Source organism: Natator depressus, chromosome 1, assembly GCF_965152275.1.
Source record: "Natator depressus isolate rNatDep1 chromosome 1, rNatDep2.hap1, whole genome shotgun sequence".
Classification (NCBI taxonomy): Eukaryota; Metazoa; Chordata; order Testudines; family Cheloniidae; genus Natator; species Natator depressus.
The window spans coordinates 275,387,525-275,406,630 of record NC_134234.1 but is presented as its reverse complement, the minus strand read 5'-3'; the positions used below and the strand labels follow the sequence as shown (position 1 = coordinate 275,406,630).

Below are 19,106 nucleotides of genomic sequence, written 5' to 3'. Positions count from 1 at the left end.
TAGGCTTCCAGAGGAGGGAATGACAGGGATTCCATAGGAGTGGTGCAGTTGCAGCGATACAGGTATGCCGCTGTAAGGTCTGTAGTGTAGACATAGCTTAAGTTTGTGCTGAACTCGTCAAGAATCAGAACAGATGTATATAATATATACATTTTTTTAAAAAAGTAAATGTATTAAAGTAGATAAATTTGAATAGAAGCTGGCTAGTTCTAAAACAAAGGGTTTTAAAATTTTTAAATAAAAGGCTTTCCATAACTTTAATTAGAAATTTTTTTGTGAAATTTTAAAAAATGAACTAACATTATTTGTAAGTAAACATTTCTTCAGGGTTTAAAATCCATACACTGTAGCATTGTGCTGATGCAAAAGGAACAGAAAGTGAAAGTATCTTTTGCTTTGCTCTCAGCTGTTTGGTGTAACTTAAACTCTTATCAAAAGCAACAAGAAAAGTTGTCAACAGTCAGGTTAAACATCAGTTGAGAGCTGGGAAGTTGAAGCTCCAAGTCTGGATTCAGTCTCTTGTAATATAATCACATCAGAAAAAACAGCCTTTTAAAAAAGGGTACAAACATATTTTTGTTTATTTTAGCTTTAGCTTTAACTCTCATTTAATATTGTGTTTAAAAATGTACCCTTATTGTAATATGAATACATTAGAATTGGGTTAAGAACATGTACAGTCTTAAAAACTAGATGACTTGTCTTGCAGATGGAAAGGCAGACTCGTTTAGGACTAAGGAGGGGTTAGTTTATATGTGTGAAAGCTGTTGGTCTGATAAATCTGGAGACAGAAGTCCATTATTCACAGACTACCTGACATTACTCTGGTAACAACATTTATGCTAATTTGGAGGAACCCTTTACCCCTAGAAATGGTATTTCAGTCTCTATACCCACTCTGTCCTTTTTCCTCATTGAATCTGCCAGGAATAGAATAGGGTGCCAATTCTGATGCTGCTTTTCTGTGGAATGCATAAGGAACAAAATTAAAATCAAACTTGTTTCAGGTAGGGAACTGAACAGCCCTTAGGTGGTAACTCCAGGTCATTACCAACCAAGATTAGGTTTAATAGTTGTGAACCTGTGATGAAAGATGCTACATACATGCAAATATTTAAATCAGTCTCTTTACTGAGATAAAAGATTAGGGTCCCTTTTTTCATTTATTTATTTACTTATTCCCCCCCCCACCCCCCTTGCTCAAAATGGACCTAATTGTTGAGTTTGAGTTGTGTCCAGTGCAGTACCCAGCCAAGGGTGTTGTGGTAAAGGTATGCCACTTTAAGCCTCTCTCTTCCTATGGGGCAGTTTCACCCTGGTACAGTTTAGAGCATCCTCCTGGGATCACAGGGTTCATAAATGCTTTCCTTCTGCTCGGTTTAGCTGTTCGTCTTTCACTCTTGTATTGGGGTATATGCACAGATTGGGAGAGGGATATACAAGCCAAGTCCCACAAAGGGGACCATGGCTGGGGAGATGGCAGGCAGGGGAATAGGACTGAAATTCAAAGCTCCTCTTTGAAGTACACTTTTTTTTTTTATATTGTCTATTTTTCAACTTAAGTGTCCTTTTTGAATACACACGTTTGTATATTTTTGTATTTCAGCATTATACTAGATTTGAATAATCTCTATGTAAAATTACAACAAAAACAAATTCCAAGTCTGTGAAACTGTTTTTAATCAACAGTTCTCTGTAAATATCTGGCTGTTGAAGAGATCATAACTCTCACTTTGCAGATTTCTGGTCTTTATGCAGTTAAAGTACAGTGAATAGGCTTATTTACCCATTTTTGAGCAAATTCTTTTTGACTTGGGGCTTGTCTACACTTACAGAGCTGCTGCTGTAGCGCTTGGTGAAGATGCTACCTACGCCAACAGGAGAGCTTCTCCCGTCAGCGTACATACTCCTGTTCCCTGAGCAGCGGAAGCTATTTCGATGGGAGAAGACCTCCCACCAACACATGCTGTCAACACTGGGGTTAGGTCGGTATAACTATGTTGCTCGCGGTGTGGATTTTCCACACCCCTGAGAAACTTAGTTATACCAACATAAGTTGGCAATAGAAGTAATCTAACTTCAGAAGCAGGGGCCTTCTGATTTGAAGACAATGTTTCATCAGTTATCTGACTGAATGTTATCTCTTCTCCCCAGAAATTAGTCTAGTTACTTTGGAAAGACTGCTATCTAACATTGTACTTTTTCTCTTTCAGGTTTGTGGATGGAGAGCTGAATATTTGTTATAATGCTGTAGATCGTCATGTTGAGAGTGGACATGCAGACAAGATTGCTATTATCTATGATAGTCCTGTGACAAACACTAAACAGGCTATCACTTACAGAGAAGTTCTTGAACAGGTATAATTGATGATAGAATCCTGTTTTGTAGAAACAGATAGGAAATAATGTCCCATTACGTGGCATGCAGATGTTACAGAAATGTGTGAATTAGAAATAACCTAGCCATATGATTATCTTGCCTTTCCAACTGCATTTTATTCTTTTAGTTGTGTTACGTTCTGATTTATAAACCTCATTAATTGTACCTAATAGTGCATTGTTTCTCTCCTGCACTGGTTATTTAGGCAAAACAGCTGCTGTCCTTTTTTGTCAATGTCTTAGATTTCCTTCTCCCCACCCACTTCCATAGTCCATCTTGGAAAAAGAAAAACGGTATTGGTAAATTTCTTTAAAGTAACTTACTCTCATCAACAAAACTACTCTTCCAGTAGGGCTAGCAATAAGCTTGTGAAAAGAAAAGCATATATCTTGACCAATACACCAACAAAACATCATAATTAGATTTTAAATATTAAAAGGACAGAACTCCTAAAATATGTGCCTCATCCACCAAATTCTAGATCATCATGGAAGTGTGAAGGTTTTCTAATGTGTTTACCTAGTAAATCAGTGAACATTGTATCTGTCTGCTGCATACCAGCTACAGGGCCTGTCAGCAACGGGGGTGTGTGTGTGTGTGTGTGTGTATAATATAAAGCACTCATGACTCAGGTGTTTTTCATAAAATAACTGACATTGGCAGACCAGGTGCTAGCTCATGCCAAGGGCCCTAGGCCTCACTGAACACTGACAAATGCATAGCTGGAAACCAGTGTGGCTCACCTGTGTGTTGCTATTGTTAAAATGGGTATTAGATTTATAGAGTATTTTTTAGTATTTGCATTTTATGAAATCCTTGTGAGTTGCTGCATGCATTAATCTCACTTATACTATCTGTATTGTGTTATAAGGTAGTATGTAAGTATTTGCTTTGTAACTATAAAAGTGGTTGCTAGGAAACTGGAAACCCCCACAGTCAGGAGAGAAGCATTAACAAGTGTGAAATGCTGGTTTACCGCTGGAGGTGTCATCTCCTGACCAAAACAGAAGGCCCACAGACACTGCACAAATCATTATGGAACATCAGACTTTGTTGATTGCTCCCCACGCACCCATGAAGAGGGAATGGACACAACCTCTTATTCCATCACAGTTTGAACACTGGAGAAAGGGAATAAAAATCCCTGATCTGAAGGATCTGTATCCATATGCTTCTTGAAATTTGGAGAGGGTAATGTTTCTTAGCATAAGCAAGGGATCCCCAAGCTGCTTAGCTTGGATTAGCCCTAAAGAACAAATAGAGCTTGCATATTACAGCAGTTTCTATTACTGTTTGAAACCTAAGACTGATACACATAAATGAGTTAATGTTTATCTGCTTCAACCTTGTAAATAACTTTAGTTTATTATAGGATTGGCTACAAGTGTTGTCTTTAGTGTGAGGTCTAAGGTGAAATTGACATGGGGTAAGTGACTGCCCTTTCAGACTGGGAGTAACCTGAACTCTTTTTTTTTTTTTTTTTTTTTTTTTTTTGGTATAAGGGACCACCTATCACAAAAGCAAGCTTGCCATGGCAAGATAGACTGGAGCACCCAATGTTATGACTCCATGGTTAAGCTACTATAGTGCTTGAGTTAACACTTGTTACTTGGTGAGATCCAAGTATAGAACTCACAACCGATTTGGGGTTTGCCCTGCTTCTTGACTATCTGCCCTGAGGTTGGCAATCACAGTCGTGAGCCACTCCAGACAGCTCGACAACACCTTCACAATATTATCCAAATTTATAAGTTTACAGACATACCTACTATGATGAATTGGAGTTATGAGTAATCTCTAGCTTGTACTGTGGCAGTAGGTTTTTTCTGTTTTTAAAAAGGTGTGTGTTTGTTTTTGAACCTGAGATGGATGGCCTATGAGTGCTTGGAGTGCTGAAAGAATCCTGACCTGTCTAACAAGTGGCCTATATTTTTGCCTAGCTGGGAACAAATTTGAATTCTCTCTTTATTAAAAATACAGCCCACTTACCAGATAGTGAGAAAAGACTGTGTCTACCCTAGAAAAGAGGCTGGTTGAGGATCTGAAGGGAGGATATTTGGGAGGATTCATGTCCACTGTGGCCTATATTTGTAGCATAGCATCCTGGCCTTGGCCAATCGGCCTCTGATAAAACCTCTATTGTAAGGGTTTTAAATATTATGGTACATTTATTTAAGTGAGTAAAACACTTCGACAGTGTGGATGCTAGTGTCTAATAAATTCTGTAGCAGATTTTTATACGGCAGTTGGTAATCAAACTGGATTTCTTGTACCAGTACTAGTTTTAGCCATTTTGTTTTGTTCAATTATCTTTACCTGTACTGAACTCTAAAGTAAACTTCATTGAGGTAGAATGAGACTCTCACATTGTCTTTAATGATTGCAGTGTCCAAGATGCAATTCAGGTCACTGTTATAGTGAAATTGTTCCATGGGGGAAAAAAGATATTTACAGCATAATTGTGCGTAGTGTTCTGAAATGTGTGAATATGTTTACAAATGTGTAATGTGCTCACATTAAAATAGTCCAGTTTGAGTTTGCTGTTACTGGCTTTAGGAAAGGAAAAACCGTGTAGTTGCAAACATTGATACACATCACAGCACTTCTCTAACGCTGTAATGAGATCTACAGAAACCCTTCATTTTTATTGATTGACTTTCAAGAACTTTCAACCAACAGAGGATTTAAAGGTTAACTATAGTGTTGTGACATAGCTATTCATGTACTTCAACATTTATTGATAAAGTATGTCTAGTTTGTGTTTAAATAGCTATCTTAACGATGTAATATCCCTGTGTAAATCCTGTCCAGTGCACCCCCTTTGCAGTAATTTACTTTGAAAAATCATTTGAAATGCAGCTCTTTACCTTTTTGAACCTGAAATAGATGTTCAGTTTCCTAGGTTTGTGGCTGTGTATTCTGTCCAGGTCTAATTATAGCTTTGGGCAAGAAAAAGAATGTTTTAAAGAATTAGAGAGCTGCACAAATTAACTTAAACATCCTCTCCCCACATTGTCTCCTCTTTTTCTAACAAACCCAGTTAACAGGGAGCACTAGTTAACCAGTCAGAGTATGTAACCAAACTCACTCTGAAGTCAGCAGGTCATGGAATGCTACCTGCAGTAGAGTCCTGTCTAAATATTGTCTTTGGATTCCATACAGCTCATGCATGTGTTTAATTTACACATTTTCATGCTCTTCTATCATGTGAAGGAGAGAATGTCAGATTAAGTGTATTTATAAACTGTGGTATATTAAAGTCTACTGCTAAGCCTTGTGAAGCTGTTGAGTTGGGTGTTATATAATACCTGATTTCCCTGAAATATTCTGTTTTATGCATGATATCTTTTTGTTTTTTTGTTTAATTTTACATTATATTTTACTCCTGTTACATTTCTTACAAAGGACAATATCTTAATAACAAACTTATAATGGAAAACAAATCCTTTCCCCATTTTAACCCATTATGCAGTGTTGCCAACCTCACTGTCTTAAAAATCAAGAGATTTGGTATATAAATCGTAAATATACAGCGGACCCTCGCTAGGACGCAGGACTTGGGATCCATGCTTGGTACCGGGTTAATGCGGGGACCGCGTTTAAAATGAATTCCATTTAAAGTAATTAAATTTGGGATTCATGGCCATGACCGCGTTATATGCAAATTTGCGCTATATAGACACGTGTTTTAGCGAGGGTCCTGTGTGTGTATGTGGGTGTGCGCGCGCTTATTTATTAGGTGCTTATTTAATTTCTAACAGGTCAGAGCTCGTTATAAAAACAATATGACTGCATCTGAAAATGCCTTGAAAACTTGAAAAAAATCCTACCTGTTATCATCACCATGTTGCTATGCTTCTCAGTTTAAGGTTACAATGACAGCAATTGGGATGACGACATCTGCTGGAGTGCTGCGTGTTTAGCAATTTCCGGTAGTTGTTGGGAAGGTTTCAGTTCATAGCAGGCCAGAACATTTGTTTTTGTTACAGGTAAAATAGATAAGACTTTGCTCCACATTCTAGATAAAAAATGGTGGTTTCTCTGCGTTAGGGAGAAAACGCACTCCATGCTAGCCTGATCATAAGGAAGAATCAGAAGTGTAGCAATCAATTTCGAAAGAGTTGGATACCACTTTTCTTGTGTCCCCATTTTAAGATCCAGGATTTGCTCCCCGCCCCTTCCATTCATTCAGTTTTGTGACCTCTGGCTGAAAATCAGGCATTTCAGAACCTACTTGATACTGGTTCCACTCATACACAATTGTTTGTTTTTCACCCTCAGATTTCGTTGCAGATGGAAATCATGTCAGTAGATTAAGAATTGTATCTTCATCATAATCCAGTTATTTAGGCAGGTGTAGCAGTCCCAATGCCTGAAGAATATTATCTGTTAAGTTATATGAAAAAATTACCACTGCTGTTTTATCTGACTTAAAACAGAGTTTTTTCCTACCATGACATTGGCATAGTCAGAAGAGAAACCGGTAACATTCTCCCATGGAATGTGGTGGTTAGCAAAAAACCAGAATTTATTGCACTTACCAGGTTTTCTGCATTTACTATGTTAGATATTTCCATGGCCAAGAGGTCTGTTTTCACAACTTTAAGAGTCTGATGAAAGTACCTAGTTTAATGCAAACCTCCTTGTCATTGCAAACATCATTACTGTCATTTACCATTAAAGTGTTTGGGCTTGTTTTCCCCAACTGATTCGGAATGGTGGCTGGAAAGTGCTTTTATTATTGTAGTGGCTTTTGTTCACCCACCGGGAAATTCTTTTGCAATGTTTGAATTGGGAAACACCAGCTTGATGAGTGGTGTTTGTGTGTTATGGGTTTTTTTTTTTAAAATGATCTTCAAATGCAATTGGTAATCCATATTCTGAAATGGCTTGGCAGAAAAGTAAGTCAGCATTTGTAATCTTCTGACTTTTTCATGATAGGAAAAAATAACACTGTTTTAAAGTCGGATAAAACAGCAGTCAAGTTCCATGTACAGGGGTGCTAGAACAATTCTTATAGTGGGGGTGATAAGAGCCATTGAACCAAACAGTAAACGTATATAATGGAAACCACTTCAAGCCAGGGTGTGTGCCAGCACCTCTAGTTCCAACGCTTGTCTGTGTACTTTCTGCCTTGTGTTTCCCATATTGCACATCTTGCAGTGAAGGATGCTGTTAAAGCCATCTCAAAACCAGCAGATCATCTGCTAGTGGACATTTTTTATTATTGTAATGGTAGTGCAAAACAAAAAAAAGAGCAGTACAATTACTGGTGTGATGCAGATGAGCTTCAACTAATAAAACAAGGTGGAACAGCGTGGCTCAGTCTCAGCCAAGCAGTAGCAAGATGTAGTAAGCTGTGGGAGCCCCTTAAAGCCTATTTTGGAAGGTGACTTGTCGTTAAAGTGAGAGATGCCAGCACCATAGACTAAAGATTTTAGAGTCTAGTAAAAAGATTTGGTAAGAGCCTCACTATGGAAAGATTAATGAATTAAACAGTTGAATATTTTTATACTGAGATTGAGAGTCTTGAATCAAAAAGAGTGAGGGATGGAAATGAAGGAAAGATTAGAAGGAAATGAAGACAAGAAGCTTTATCTCATGGGTGTTGGAAGCTAAGTCAAAAATATCTGCCCAGTATTAAGGTGCTGACAGGAAGACGTAAGGAAAAAAAAAATAAGGGAGAGATAAAAGTGCCACTAGAAACTGGCCTTATTCATAGTGTTGCTGTGTTGATGTAAAAATCAAGTGATGCCTTTAAGAAATGTAAAACTTGCTGCCTCTGTTCAGGTTTTATTTCCTAATCTTTAGGACATCATCTGAACTCCATTGTCTGGCTATGCCTGAAGGACAGGAGAGATTGGATGTGGTTTTAATTAGGTCCCAACTTTATTTTTAAATGTCTGAGAGTACCCAGCAAATAAGTTGCAGGTAATTCCATTATTTAAATATATACCTGGGGGCTTCCCTGAGCCCTGGCCCCTAGCCAACCTGCTGCTGTGGCCTCACAATCTCTCCCCTCCCAGCTCAAATGAGGGTTCAGGGGGATTGGTCCCCTGAAATACCAGTCATAGTAACCCTCAGCCCCCTCCTCCCTGTTTCTGCTCCTTTAAAGAATACTGCCTTTAAATCCTTTACTGGTCCATTTTATCTGATCACTCTGTGCCTTCCCTATGGTGTACCTGCTCTGAATATCCACCATGGGTTGCGACATCATAGCCTAATTTCAATTTCATGTTCACCCCACTAAGGCCCCCAGAATCCACTGTGGGGAAGGCATAAAACTCCAACTTTGCCTTGGCCAATCTGGCAATGAGGGAAAAATTCCTTCCCAGTCCCCCCTCCCCCGCCCCCCAAGAAAGGAGCGACAAGCCCACAGAGGATCCTGACAAAACCAGTATTTCACCACTTCCAGGAGGATGTGACCGGAGTCCCGGGGAGTCAGCTGAGGTCACTCAATGAGGGTGAACTGCAAAGAATGGGGCAGACAATCCCCAAAGCTGGTGGATATTCCAATACTTAGATTTTCTAAACCAGCACAAAACCACTTCTAGAATACCTCTTTGGTTACCCAGAAGCCAACAACATAGTTCCCTTAAAGTAACCCATCCTTAGGCCTCCACCCAGACACCCAAGTCAAATATGACTAGGATTACTGAACATCTTATTCATTGTATAAGAAGGTTCTACCAATCTCAAAGAATTGGACACATTACTTCCCAAGTTAATGAATATTTCAGATCTTACCGAAATATATACTGACAGCCAATTTTTTTTAACTAAACTAAAATTTATTAAAAAAGAAAAGTGAGTATTGGTTAAAAGATCAGTATACATACAGATATGAGTACAGTTCTAAGATTAGATTCATAATAGAGATGGTGAGCTTCGTAGTTGCAAAGAGTTTTCAGAATTGGTCCATACGTTATATAGTCCAATGTTCATATTCAGGGTGAATCTGGATTAGGACCAGAGATCTCATTCTTACAATTTAAGCTTCCCCTGCTTCGAGCAGCAAACAAATCTGAGATAAAAAGGACGGGGAGCATCTTTATACAGTTCCAGGCTTCCTTTGACAGGTTGGAATCCTTTGGCGAACAATAGGCAATTATGGAGATTCTGAAGTAAACCTATTTCCTAAGCATCACTGGTAATTAGCTACACAAATTAACTTAAGAGAATTTATCCATTAGGCCTGGGGTGGGCAAACTAGGGCCTGTGGTCCGGATCAAGTTCGCCCGCGAGCTCCTGCTTGGGAGCGGGGTCTGGGGCTTTCCCCGCTCTGGTGCTGGGTCAGGGGCTGCACCACACGGCTCTTGGAAGCCATGGCATGGCCCAGCTCCGGCTCCTATGTGCTCCAATGGCCCCCTCCGGTGCTCCAATGGGAGCTGCAGGGGCAGTGCCTGCAGATTGGGCAGCGTGCAGAGCTGCCTGGCCCTGCCTCTCTGTAGGAGCTAGAGAAGGAACATGCCACTGCTTCTGGGAGCCACTTGAGGTAAGTGCTGCTTGGAGCCTGCACACCTGAGCTTCTCCCCACCCCTCAACCCCCTGCCCCAGTCCTGATTCTCCCCCTCCCCCATTTTCCAAACCCCTTGATCCCAGCCCAGAGCCCACCTGTACCCCAAACGCCTCATCCCCACCCCAGAGCCCACACCCCAAACCAGAGCCCTCACCCCCTCCAATACCCCAACCCCAATTTTGTGAGCTTTCCTGGCCTGCCATACAATTTCTATTCCCGGATGTGGCCCTCAAGCCAAAAAGTTTGCCCACCCCTGCATTAGGCAGTCTATCACAAACTTTAAAGAGACATATAGACAATGACATTATTGCACACAAGATTAATCTAAATATTAATATTCCCTTTTGATCTCTGAATCAATAGCTATAGTGACAGACAGGAACTGTCTGTTTACATGCCTACTACCTAACAAGATATAAGTAAACACATACAATTAGTATCACCTCTAATTCTCTAACAATACAGGTTTGCACTTCAAAGTTCTTGCCTATCTACCATAGACTGGCACTAATTACCATTTACATACTTTTCTAATGTGTCTCTAAAGGTTGAATCTGGGTCATTTATCCTGCAGGATGCTTAACCCTTTCTGGCCACCAATCACACTTGGTATAAGATTCGTTGCAATTATATAACAGTGGTAGCAACAATGATTTTGCATGGTCGCATTTTAATCAGATAATGTCACAGAGGATGAGTGCTATTTTTCCCAGGTTGTGAATTGCTATGAAGCTTAGTCAGGCAATAGGTGCCCAGATTCTTATCATGAGGCTGTAATGTGCATGCTCAGGCAAGTTTTAGGTGGCTGGGTGACTAGAGTGAGGCTGCAGTACAAATGGCCAGAGGAAAAAACTTAGGTACCCTGTGAGTTTAGGTGCCTACAGGGTCAGGTGGCAGTTGAGGCAGAAGATTTGTGGATCACAGTCGTGCCTAAAAATGGGGATTAGGTACTTACGCACCTACCTGGATTGCATCCTTAGTCCCCAGTTATTTTTATTAGTAAAATGTCAAATGCATTAAAGCAGTAGATCAATCTTAAAATCCTAAGAAAAGCAGATAAATAGGGTGGAGGGAGGAAAATAGTAGCTATAAAATTTGGAGTGATAAGTATACTGATTAATATAAACCATAAATGACAACATACTGTACCATAAGGGAAAACTTCTTCAGAACTTTTAACAAGTGAATGTCATTTTACCCAGTTATTTTTTTCTTTTTAAAAGAGTGATTGCTTGAATGTTTCAGGATTGCCGTATCAATCTTCAGAGCCAAATAAGCCTTCTCCATAGTATTCTGCATTTTTCTAGGCTTCTACAATCAAGTAAAATGCTTCTGTGGATATTGTGACCTAAATTCTGGCTGTGTTTGTGGGGGATGAGAGAGAGGGTGCAAAGAGTGTCCTCGCAGTTGTGCTACTGTGCAACAGCTCAGGGGCCAGCCATAGTATGGCTGAGGCATACAGGTACTATACTAGTCTACTGCCTTCAGTGACAGTCCTCTCTCCGGAGGGTGCAGAACAGACATAACTGGGTACATGTAGCAAATATGGTGGATTCCTGCTACAACATGCCCCCTTCTCCTCATGATAGGTTTGTGCTTTACAGTGCTTCAATAAAGGTCCCAAACCATCTAGATTGTAATTCTTTTACACATAAAAATCTATTTTGGAAGACTTATAAGCTTGAAAAGTCAAGCACTCAAAAGGTAGGAAATGCTGGAATTAAGGTTGTGTGTGCATTACAATAGTATTTAATGACAAGATCACAGGCTTTATTGTGCACAGAACCCGTACTTCAGGATGCATTGTGCTTACTGAATGGATAATTAGCTGACTTTTTTCTTTATCCTCCTCATTCAGTGTAAAAAGAAAAGGAGTACTAGTGGCACCTTAGAGACTAACCAATTTATTTGAGCATAAGCTTTCCTGAGCTACAGCTCACTTCATCGGATGCAACTTATGCTCAAATAAATTGGTTAGTCTCTAAGGTGCCACTAGTACTCCTTTTCTTTTTAAAAAGAAAAAAGAAAAGGAGTACTTGTGGCACCTTAGAGACTAACCAGTTTATTTGAGCATGAGCTTTCGTGAGCTACAGCTCACTTCATCGGATGCATAGCATATCGTGGAAACTGCAGAAGACATCATATACACAAAGAGACCATGAAACAAAACTTCCTCCCACCCCACTCTCCTGCTGGTAACAGCTTATCTAAAGTGATCATCAAGGAGGGCCATTTCCAGCACAAATCCAGGTTTTCTCACCCTTCCCCCCCCCCCACAGACACACATACAAACTCACTCTCCTGCTGGTAATAGCCCATCCCTCTTTGAAACCTCTCTTTATAATGCGCATGATAATCAAGGTGGGTCATTTCCAGCACTAATCCAGGTTTTGTGGGGGGGGTGAGAAAACATATTATATTATATGTGGTATTATCCCTGTTTGGCAGAGTTGTAAGCAACTGAAAACACTATAGGTAATGGAAAGTATTAGACAACTCCACCTATAATTACTTTTCCCATGAGTCCCACCTAAAATCTTCTGTGAATACTAGATTATTTTGCTAGCAAAATGGCAGGTGAAATTCAGAGTTGGTAAATGCAAAATACTGCACATTAGAAAACCTAATCACAACTAAATTAGCAGTTACCACTCAAGAAGGATCTTGGAGTCATCATGGGTAGTTTTCTGAAAATGTGTGGTAGTAGTCAAAAAAGCTGCTAGTGTTAGGAATCATTAGGAGAGGGATCGATAATAAGACAGAAAAATATTTAAGGCTTCTATGTAAATCTATGGTACATCCACACCTTGAATACTACAGGCGGTTCTGGTCTCCCCACCTCAAAAAAATATTAGAATTGGAAAAGGTACAAAGAAGGGCAATAAAAATGATTAGAGGTATGTAACCACTTCCATGAGGAGAGATTAAAAAAGAGGCTGGGACTGTTCAACTTTGAAAAGAGATGACTAAGGCAGGGGTGGGGAGAATATGATAGAGGTCTATACAATCATGAATGCTGTAGAGAAAGTGAATAGGGTAGTGATATTTATCCCTTTGCAAGGCACAAGAACCAAGGATCAGTGAGTGAAATTAATAGGCAGCAGGCTTAAAACAAAAAGGAAGTACTTCACACAATACACAGTCAACCTGTAGTACTCATCACAGGGGATATTGTGAAGGCCGAAAGTATAACTGGTTTCCAAAAAGAATTAGGTAGGTCCATAAATGGTTCTATCCTCCATGAACTTATTAGCCACGATGATTAGGGGACTCAGTCTCATGCTGTGGCTGTCCCTAAACCTCTGACTGCTGGGACTGGATGACAGGGGATGAATCATTAGATAATTGCTCTGTTCTGTTTGAAGCATCAGGCACTGGCTCTGATCAGAAACAAGATACTGGGCTAGATGGACCATTGGTCTGACCCAATATGGCCATTCTTATGTTCTTACCAGTTGTCATACATTTATCAGTGCCAACGACTGCATTGCTCTTCAGTAGTGCATCTCAGATTTTCACAGTGTATTAATGGTGTGGAGTTAGTTATTTCTAGAATGATGGAGACATTCCTTTCAAGATTAACCACTGAAGTTAACCAAAAAAATAAAATAAAAATCAATAAACCAAGATAAAGATACCTACCTGTTCCTGGTTAGCATATTATATTAATTAGGAACTTGGTAATGGCGCTGATAGGTGATCATGAGAGTTTTTGGCATACATTTATCTTCAATGATCTTGGTACCTTGGGATATGAATACCTAGCACTTAGTGGGGGTTTTTGTACAAAGAATTGTGTAAACATTAATAAATCCTTACTATAACCTCTCTGTACTAACTGTGTGCCTCACAAGGGTAAATAATTTGCTCATGACCATACAAGTCATTGGCAGGGTCAGAATTAGACTTCAGGAGGGCATGAGTTTCAGTCTCATGCTCAGTCCGTTAAACCTGTCTACATGCCTAAATAATCTAGAGGTGGGAGGAAAAAGTAATCTCTGAAATTAAATGGATCACAAGGACGTTTGGGCAGGCACAATGTGGAAGAACTCTTACCCAGAGGACTTAGAAATTAGAGAATACAGAAAATTGGGAAAATATTTGGTATCTTCTCTATTGACTTGTGCCCCACTTTGCTATGTTTTAATGAAACTTGGATTATGAACAATTCGGATACTTTCCTGGCTTTTTTCATATTTGTTTAGTTTAGTAAAATAAACCTGGCCTGCAAATGTTCTTATTTTGTATGTCTTACATAGAATTTTTTTAGTTAATTGTACTAGCAATATGAGTAGCTAATTAAATGAAATGGCTCGAGTATTTGAAAAAATCTTTTCTCTTGGTTTCTCTACTTTGTAAAGCCAAAATGCCAATATATTTTGATCATTTTTTTCATCTTTACAGAAGATCATGCTGCATTCTCTATTTTTCTTCTCATCTGGACTAAATTCATTGACCTTGTACTGGATCTTTAATTTTGTGTAGCATTCCTGTGGCTTAAAGTGAAAAGCAGCATTAATTTTTAAGTTAACTGTACCACTAATTTATGTCGAGATCAATGATAAAATGGTCAAGTATGTTGTCCAGTTATTGTCTAGATATTGACTGTGTTCCTTTTTGTGAGATGCCACCTAAATTGGAAAAGCAATTAATCTGTTTATTGAGGTGCTTGCTTTATACATCTCTTTATCGTTAACTTGAAAACGTTGCTTATACAGGTCTCCAAGTTAGCTGATGTTATGGTGAAATACGGTGTGAAGAAAGGAGATTGTGTTGTCATCTACATGCCCATGATTCCACAGACAGTATATACCATGCTGGCATGCGCAAGAATAGGAGCCATACATAGCCTCATTTTTGGTGGATTTGCATCTAAAGAGCTTTCTAGTCGCATTGATCATGCAAAGGTAAACCTTTAGAAAAACAAAGCCCATTGTAAATTATAAAAAATAATTGATAAATTGCTTTTTCCAGTGATTGTTATAGTTCCCCTTTTATGGTAAATAGCCCTGTTTTGTTGACCGTACATAGTATCAAAATGCAGACAGATCCTTATCCTGAGTGTTATATTTTTATAACAGATATTGAGTTTTAACTTTTTGACCTATAAATGTATGACTTTTTATCATGCTGCTCTCTATGCTTAGAACAAACATCCTCCTGTGTGGCAACCATTCTCCGCTCCAACATCTTGGCTTGAAACCCACTTTTCATCCAGCCTTCCCTTAATTGTCTAAGATTCTGCAAACTGGCCTTGTACTCTCCCTTTTGTTTGTTTTCCATCTGTCCATATTATGCTGTGAGCTATTCAGCTGCAGCTTATGTTCAAGTACACTGTGTGTTTATAAAGTATTATGCATGTCTGACACTATATACTGTAAGTAATACCTAGCAATTTCTATTAGAAATGAATAGTGCTGCTCAAAATGTTTTTTAAATACTGATGATTTATTTTGTGGGAATTACAGTTGGAAAAGAGAAAGGGAAATCACAGAAATTTCTTGAAATTTTATTTCTGCTTTTTCAGCAAGCTAGAGGAATGAATTTTAAGCCTCAGATGCTACTCTTTGGCAAAACCATGTGGTGAAAAGAACCAAGTAAGAGTGCAAAACCTTAAGGTCAATTTACACAATAGCACAGAGCTAGCATTTTTCATTTTCATAGTAGTTTCCAAATATTAGGTAATTAATCCTAATGGTCCTTCTCTCAGAGACAGAAAGAGAACACCGTATATAATTATCCCTGTTTTACAGAGGAGAAAACACAGAGAGGGAGGTTAAGTGATTTATCCAAGGCCACACAGCAAGTCTGTGGCAAATCAGGCATAGAATTAAGAGCTGCATGCCCTGGGTTCTGTGCTAGATTATGCTGTCATTTGTTTTAAATTTGAAAGGTGAATCTAATTGAACTATGTTTTATTCTCTTGATGAATGCTTTAGCTAGCTTGCATATTGAACAAAGTGGTGTGTAATGACATGAGCGGGCAAGACGAGGTGAGCCACATTTATACGGAAATTTCAAGATTTGTCCAGATTTCAGAGCTCTGTACAGCTTTTTAAAAATGTAATACAAATTATATGAGGACTATTTTAAAGCATGTGCATTTAAATAATTATGTAATTGATGGCACTGTGCTGAACTCAAAGTTAGTAAGATATTCTTTAGCAATTGCCCCAGTTAGTACTATAATTTGTGTTTATTGAACATTGAGGTACCAAACCTGATGTTGGTATGATATGCTAGAAAGAGTTGCATCTTTGGAACAGAGAGATCAAACTGTGAGAAGTTCTTTTGGAAGAAAGGTCACAATTTAGCTCTTGTCAAAAGACCCCAAATATAAGTAATAGCAATAACTTTCTATTGGATATAGAAAAGTATGGATATAGAAAAGTACAGCTATAGTACCAGTTTGCCTTAATTTGTCTTGAATTTTAAATAGCTCTGGGAATGCTGTATAGACCATGATGATTGTTAGTCTTCTCAGGTATTGACTGTGCTATATACATAAGTGAATTGAGATGAAGTGATATGGAATGGGAATACAGGCATTTTTTGTAACCTCATCTCACTTGAAGTGGAGCATATATATACTTCACTATGCTGAAGTAACAGATACTTTTTTCTAATGTCCATTAAATGACTGTTAGATCGAAACACAATTTGTTTAGGCATCTTATTTTAATACTTCAAAAAATTTAAAAGGAAAACTGCAAGGACACTTCAAATATGACGTGGTCGGATGTGCAGTTTACAGATGCTGTTCTTTAAGTCACTGAAGCCTCTTTAGGTATGTCTACGTTGCAATGTAGCCTGTGTCAGCTGACTCAGGCTAAGAGACTGTTGAATTGCAGTGTAGACATTCAGATGCAGTTTTTCATTTTCAACAAATTTTAGCATGAAATGGGATCTTCACTGTGTCTGAGAAGCTTCCCCCGAAAATGGGTTGCTATCACCTGATGAACACCGGAAAGAACAGACCAAAAATAGTACTTGAACAAAACCTCTATCCCAAAATCATCATCATTCCTGTCACAGCTGGGGGCACAGGGGCCGGGTGCCAGCAGAGAGCAGATCCCAGTCACTGAATGTCAGCAATCAGGGCCTGCAGCAGAGAGAGTCTCTAGGCAACCTCATCAGTACAGCTGGGCTGCAGCAGGCTGCCTGACTGGCCCCATTTCCTTATTGGTTGGAGAGGCCAGTAGGCTAGCTTTTAGGCCAGTAGCAGTTTGCTGGCTGCTCAGTGCTCATGTCTGCCCATGTGACTGCTTCTGTATTATCTTCCTGCCTTGCATTCAGCCTTGCCTCTGTCCTGCCACTACCTTGAACCCCTCTTTACCTGCTCTCCTGCTTCCTCCAGCTCCTGACCTCTGGTTTGACACGTGGCTCCAGTCTCTGCCTCTGACCCTAGTCCCAGGTTCTAACATTGGTCCTGATGCCTGACCACTAGGCCTGAAACTTTTTCCAACCACTAGGCTAGTACTGCTCTCCTGCTGGTTGCCTGACACCAATACACCCACCTACCAGCAGCGGGGGGGCTACCACTACTCTCCTCCTTGCATCATGAGCTCCTCAGCTCTGCTCCACCAGGCCACAGGGGGATTGGAGTGACCTGTTTCTGGGCAGGAGCAGGCTCTGTCTGGCAAGTGAAGTGGAAGAGATTCTGTGGCCTGGGGCTCCTCTCCAGGTGGTGATGCATTCCCGGGCCTACCGACTCACAAGGGCTATTACAGGGAAAGGGAGTGCCTGGGCAGTCATGGGAAGGAGCAGGCACGGGGAGGGGGTTTCCAGGCCCAGCTATTCACAGGGGCACTTATGGTCTAAAATAAACAAAAGCAATTTACTTCTTCACATAATGCACAATCAAACTGTGGAACTTGTTGCTAGCCACTATAACAAGGTTAAACAAAGCATTAGATAAGTTAGTGGAGGATAGGTCCATCAATGGTTATTAGCCAAAATGGTCAAGGATGCAACCCCATGCTTTAGGTGTCCCTAGCCTCTGACTGCCAGAAGCTGGTAGTGGATGACTCGGCATGGATCAGTAGGTAATTGCCTCTTCCATTCATTTCCTCTGAAGCATCTGGCGTTGGCCCTTGTCAGAAGACTGGATACTGGGCTAGATGGACCTTTGGTCTGACCCAGTATGGCTGTTTTTACCTTGGGGGAGGGAGGTGCCTTACATTCTTGGGGGAGCTGGTCAGGAGGGGGGCCAGTACTCCTGAGTGCAGCCTCTTGTTCCCTGTAGCCTATCTGTGCAGCCGTTGATTGTCTTGGCAGGCTCCCTGCCTGTCTCACTCCGTCACTGTGCAGCAGCAGCAGCCACCAATGGGGCAATTTAACCTTTCCTGCGCAGGCACACTGAGGAGGTCTGTGGGGTCTCCGAGCAGGGAGCTGCGTCCAGAGAATTCAAGCAGGGACAAAATCCGAGTAGAAACCGGGAAAAATACAGATACTGGATTTTTCAAAACCCAGAAATTTTTCAGAGGTTTTTGGTGGGGGAAAAAACAAAAATAAGGGGCCCGATTTATTCTGAATAAGATACTGTTCTTACACACAGATACGTCTATAATTGGCTACTCCTGATTATTATCATGAAACGATCGGACCATTTGTGTGATTAGACACTAAGATGATGAGCCTGGAACTTAAGAGGCATGGTTGCCTCAGAATAATGGCAGTCCAATCTTATGTTTAAAGAACTATTTATTTTTGTAATACATATTTTTTTAAAAACTCCACTCTTCCATAGATTTAAAAAGCAACTGTATACAGCTTTATTACCCACTCTTACAGTATGATTAAGGCTAAGATTTTGTCATGGATATTTTTAGTAAAAGTCCAGACAGGTCATGGGCAATAAAGAAAAATTAATTAAAGCCTGTGGCCTGTCTGTGAATCTTACTAAAAACATCCGTGACAAAGTGGGGAGGTACAGAGTCCCCACACCGCCTGCAGCTGCCGGGCAGCTGCGGGGGCCCTGGCTCGGAGCTCCAGGAGGTCCCCACCCCTCGCAGTGGCCGGGAACTCTGGGATACCCCCACCACCCTTGGTGGCTGGGAGCTGTGGTGACCCGATGCTGCCTGCGGCAGCCAGGAGCTGTGGGGCGGGTCCCTGTTGCCTGTGGTGGCTTGGAGCTGCAGGGGGCCCCCACCACCTCAGGCAGTGTGGGTACCTCACAACTCCCGGCCACCACCGGTGGTGGAGGGG

At 40.3% G+C, this 19,106-nt stretch overlaps 1 protein-coding gene across 1 annotated transcript in view; it reads left to right on the top strand.

The window, feature by feature from the left end:
- Window positions 1-19,106, top strand: part of ACSS3 (acyl-CoA synthetase short chain family member 3) — a 124,445-nt gene that overhangs the window by 13,447 nt on the left and 91,892 nt on the right. The window contains exons 2-3 of the mRNA XM_074941971.1: window positions 2,214-2,358; window positions 14,618-14,806. Coding sequence (XP_074798072.1) covers window positions 2,214-2,358; window positions 14,618-14,806 — 334 coding nt within the window. The remainder of the gene's footprint in view (window positions 1-2,213; window positions 2,359-14,617; window positions 14,807-19,106) is intronic.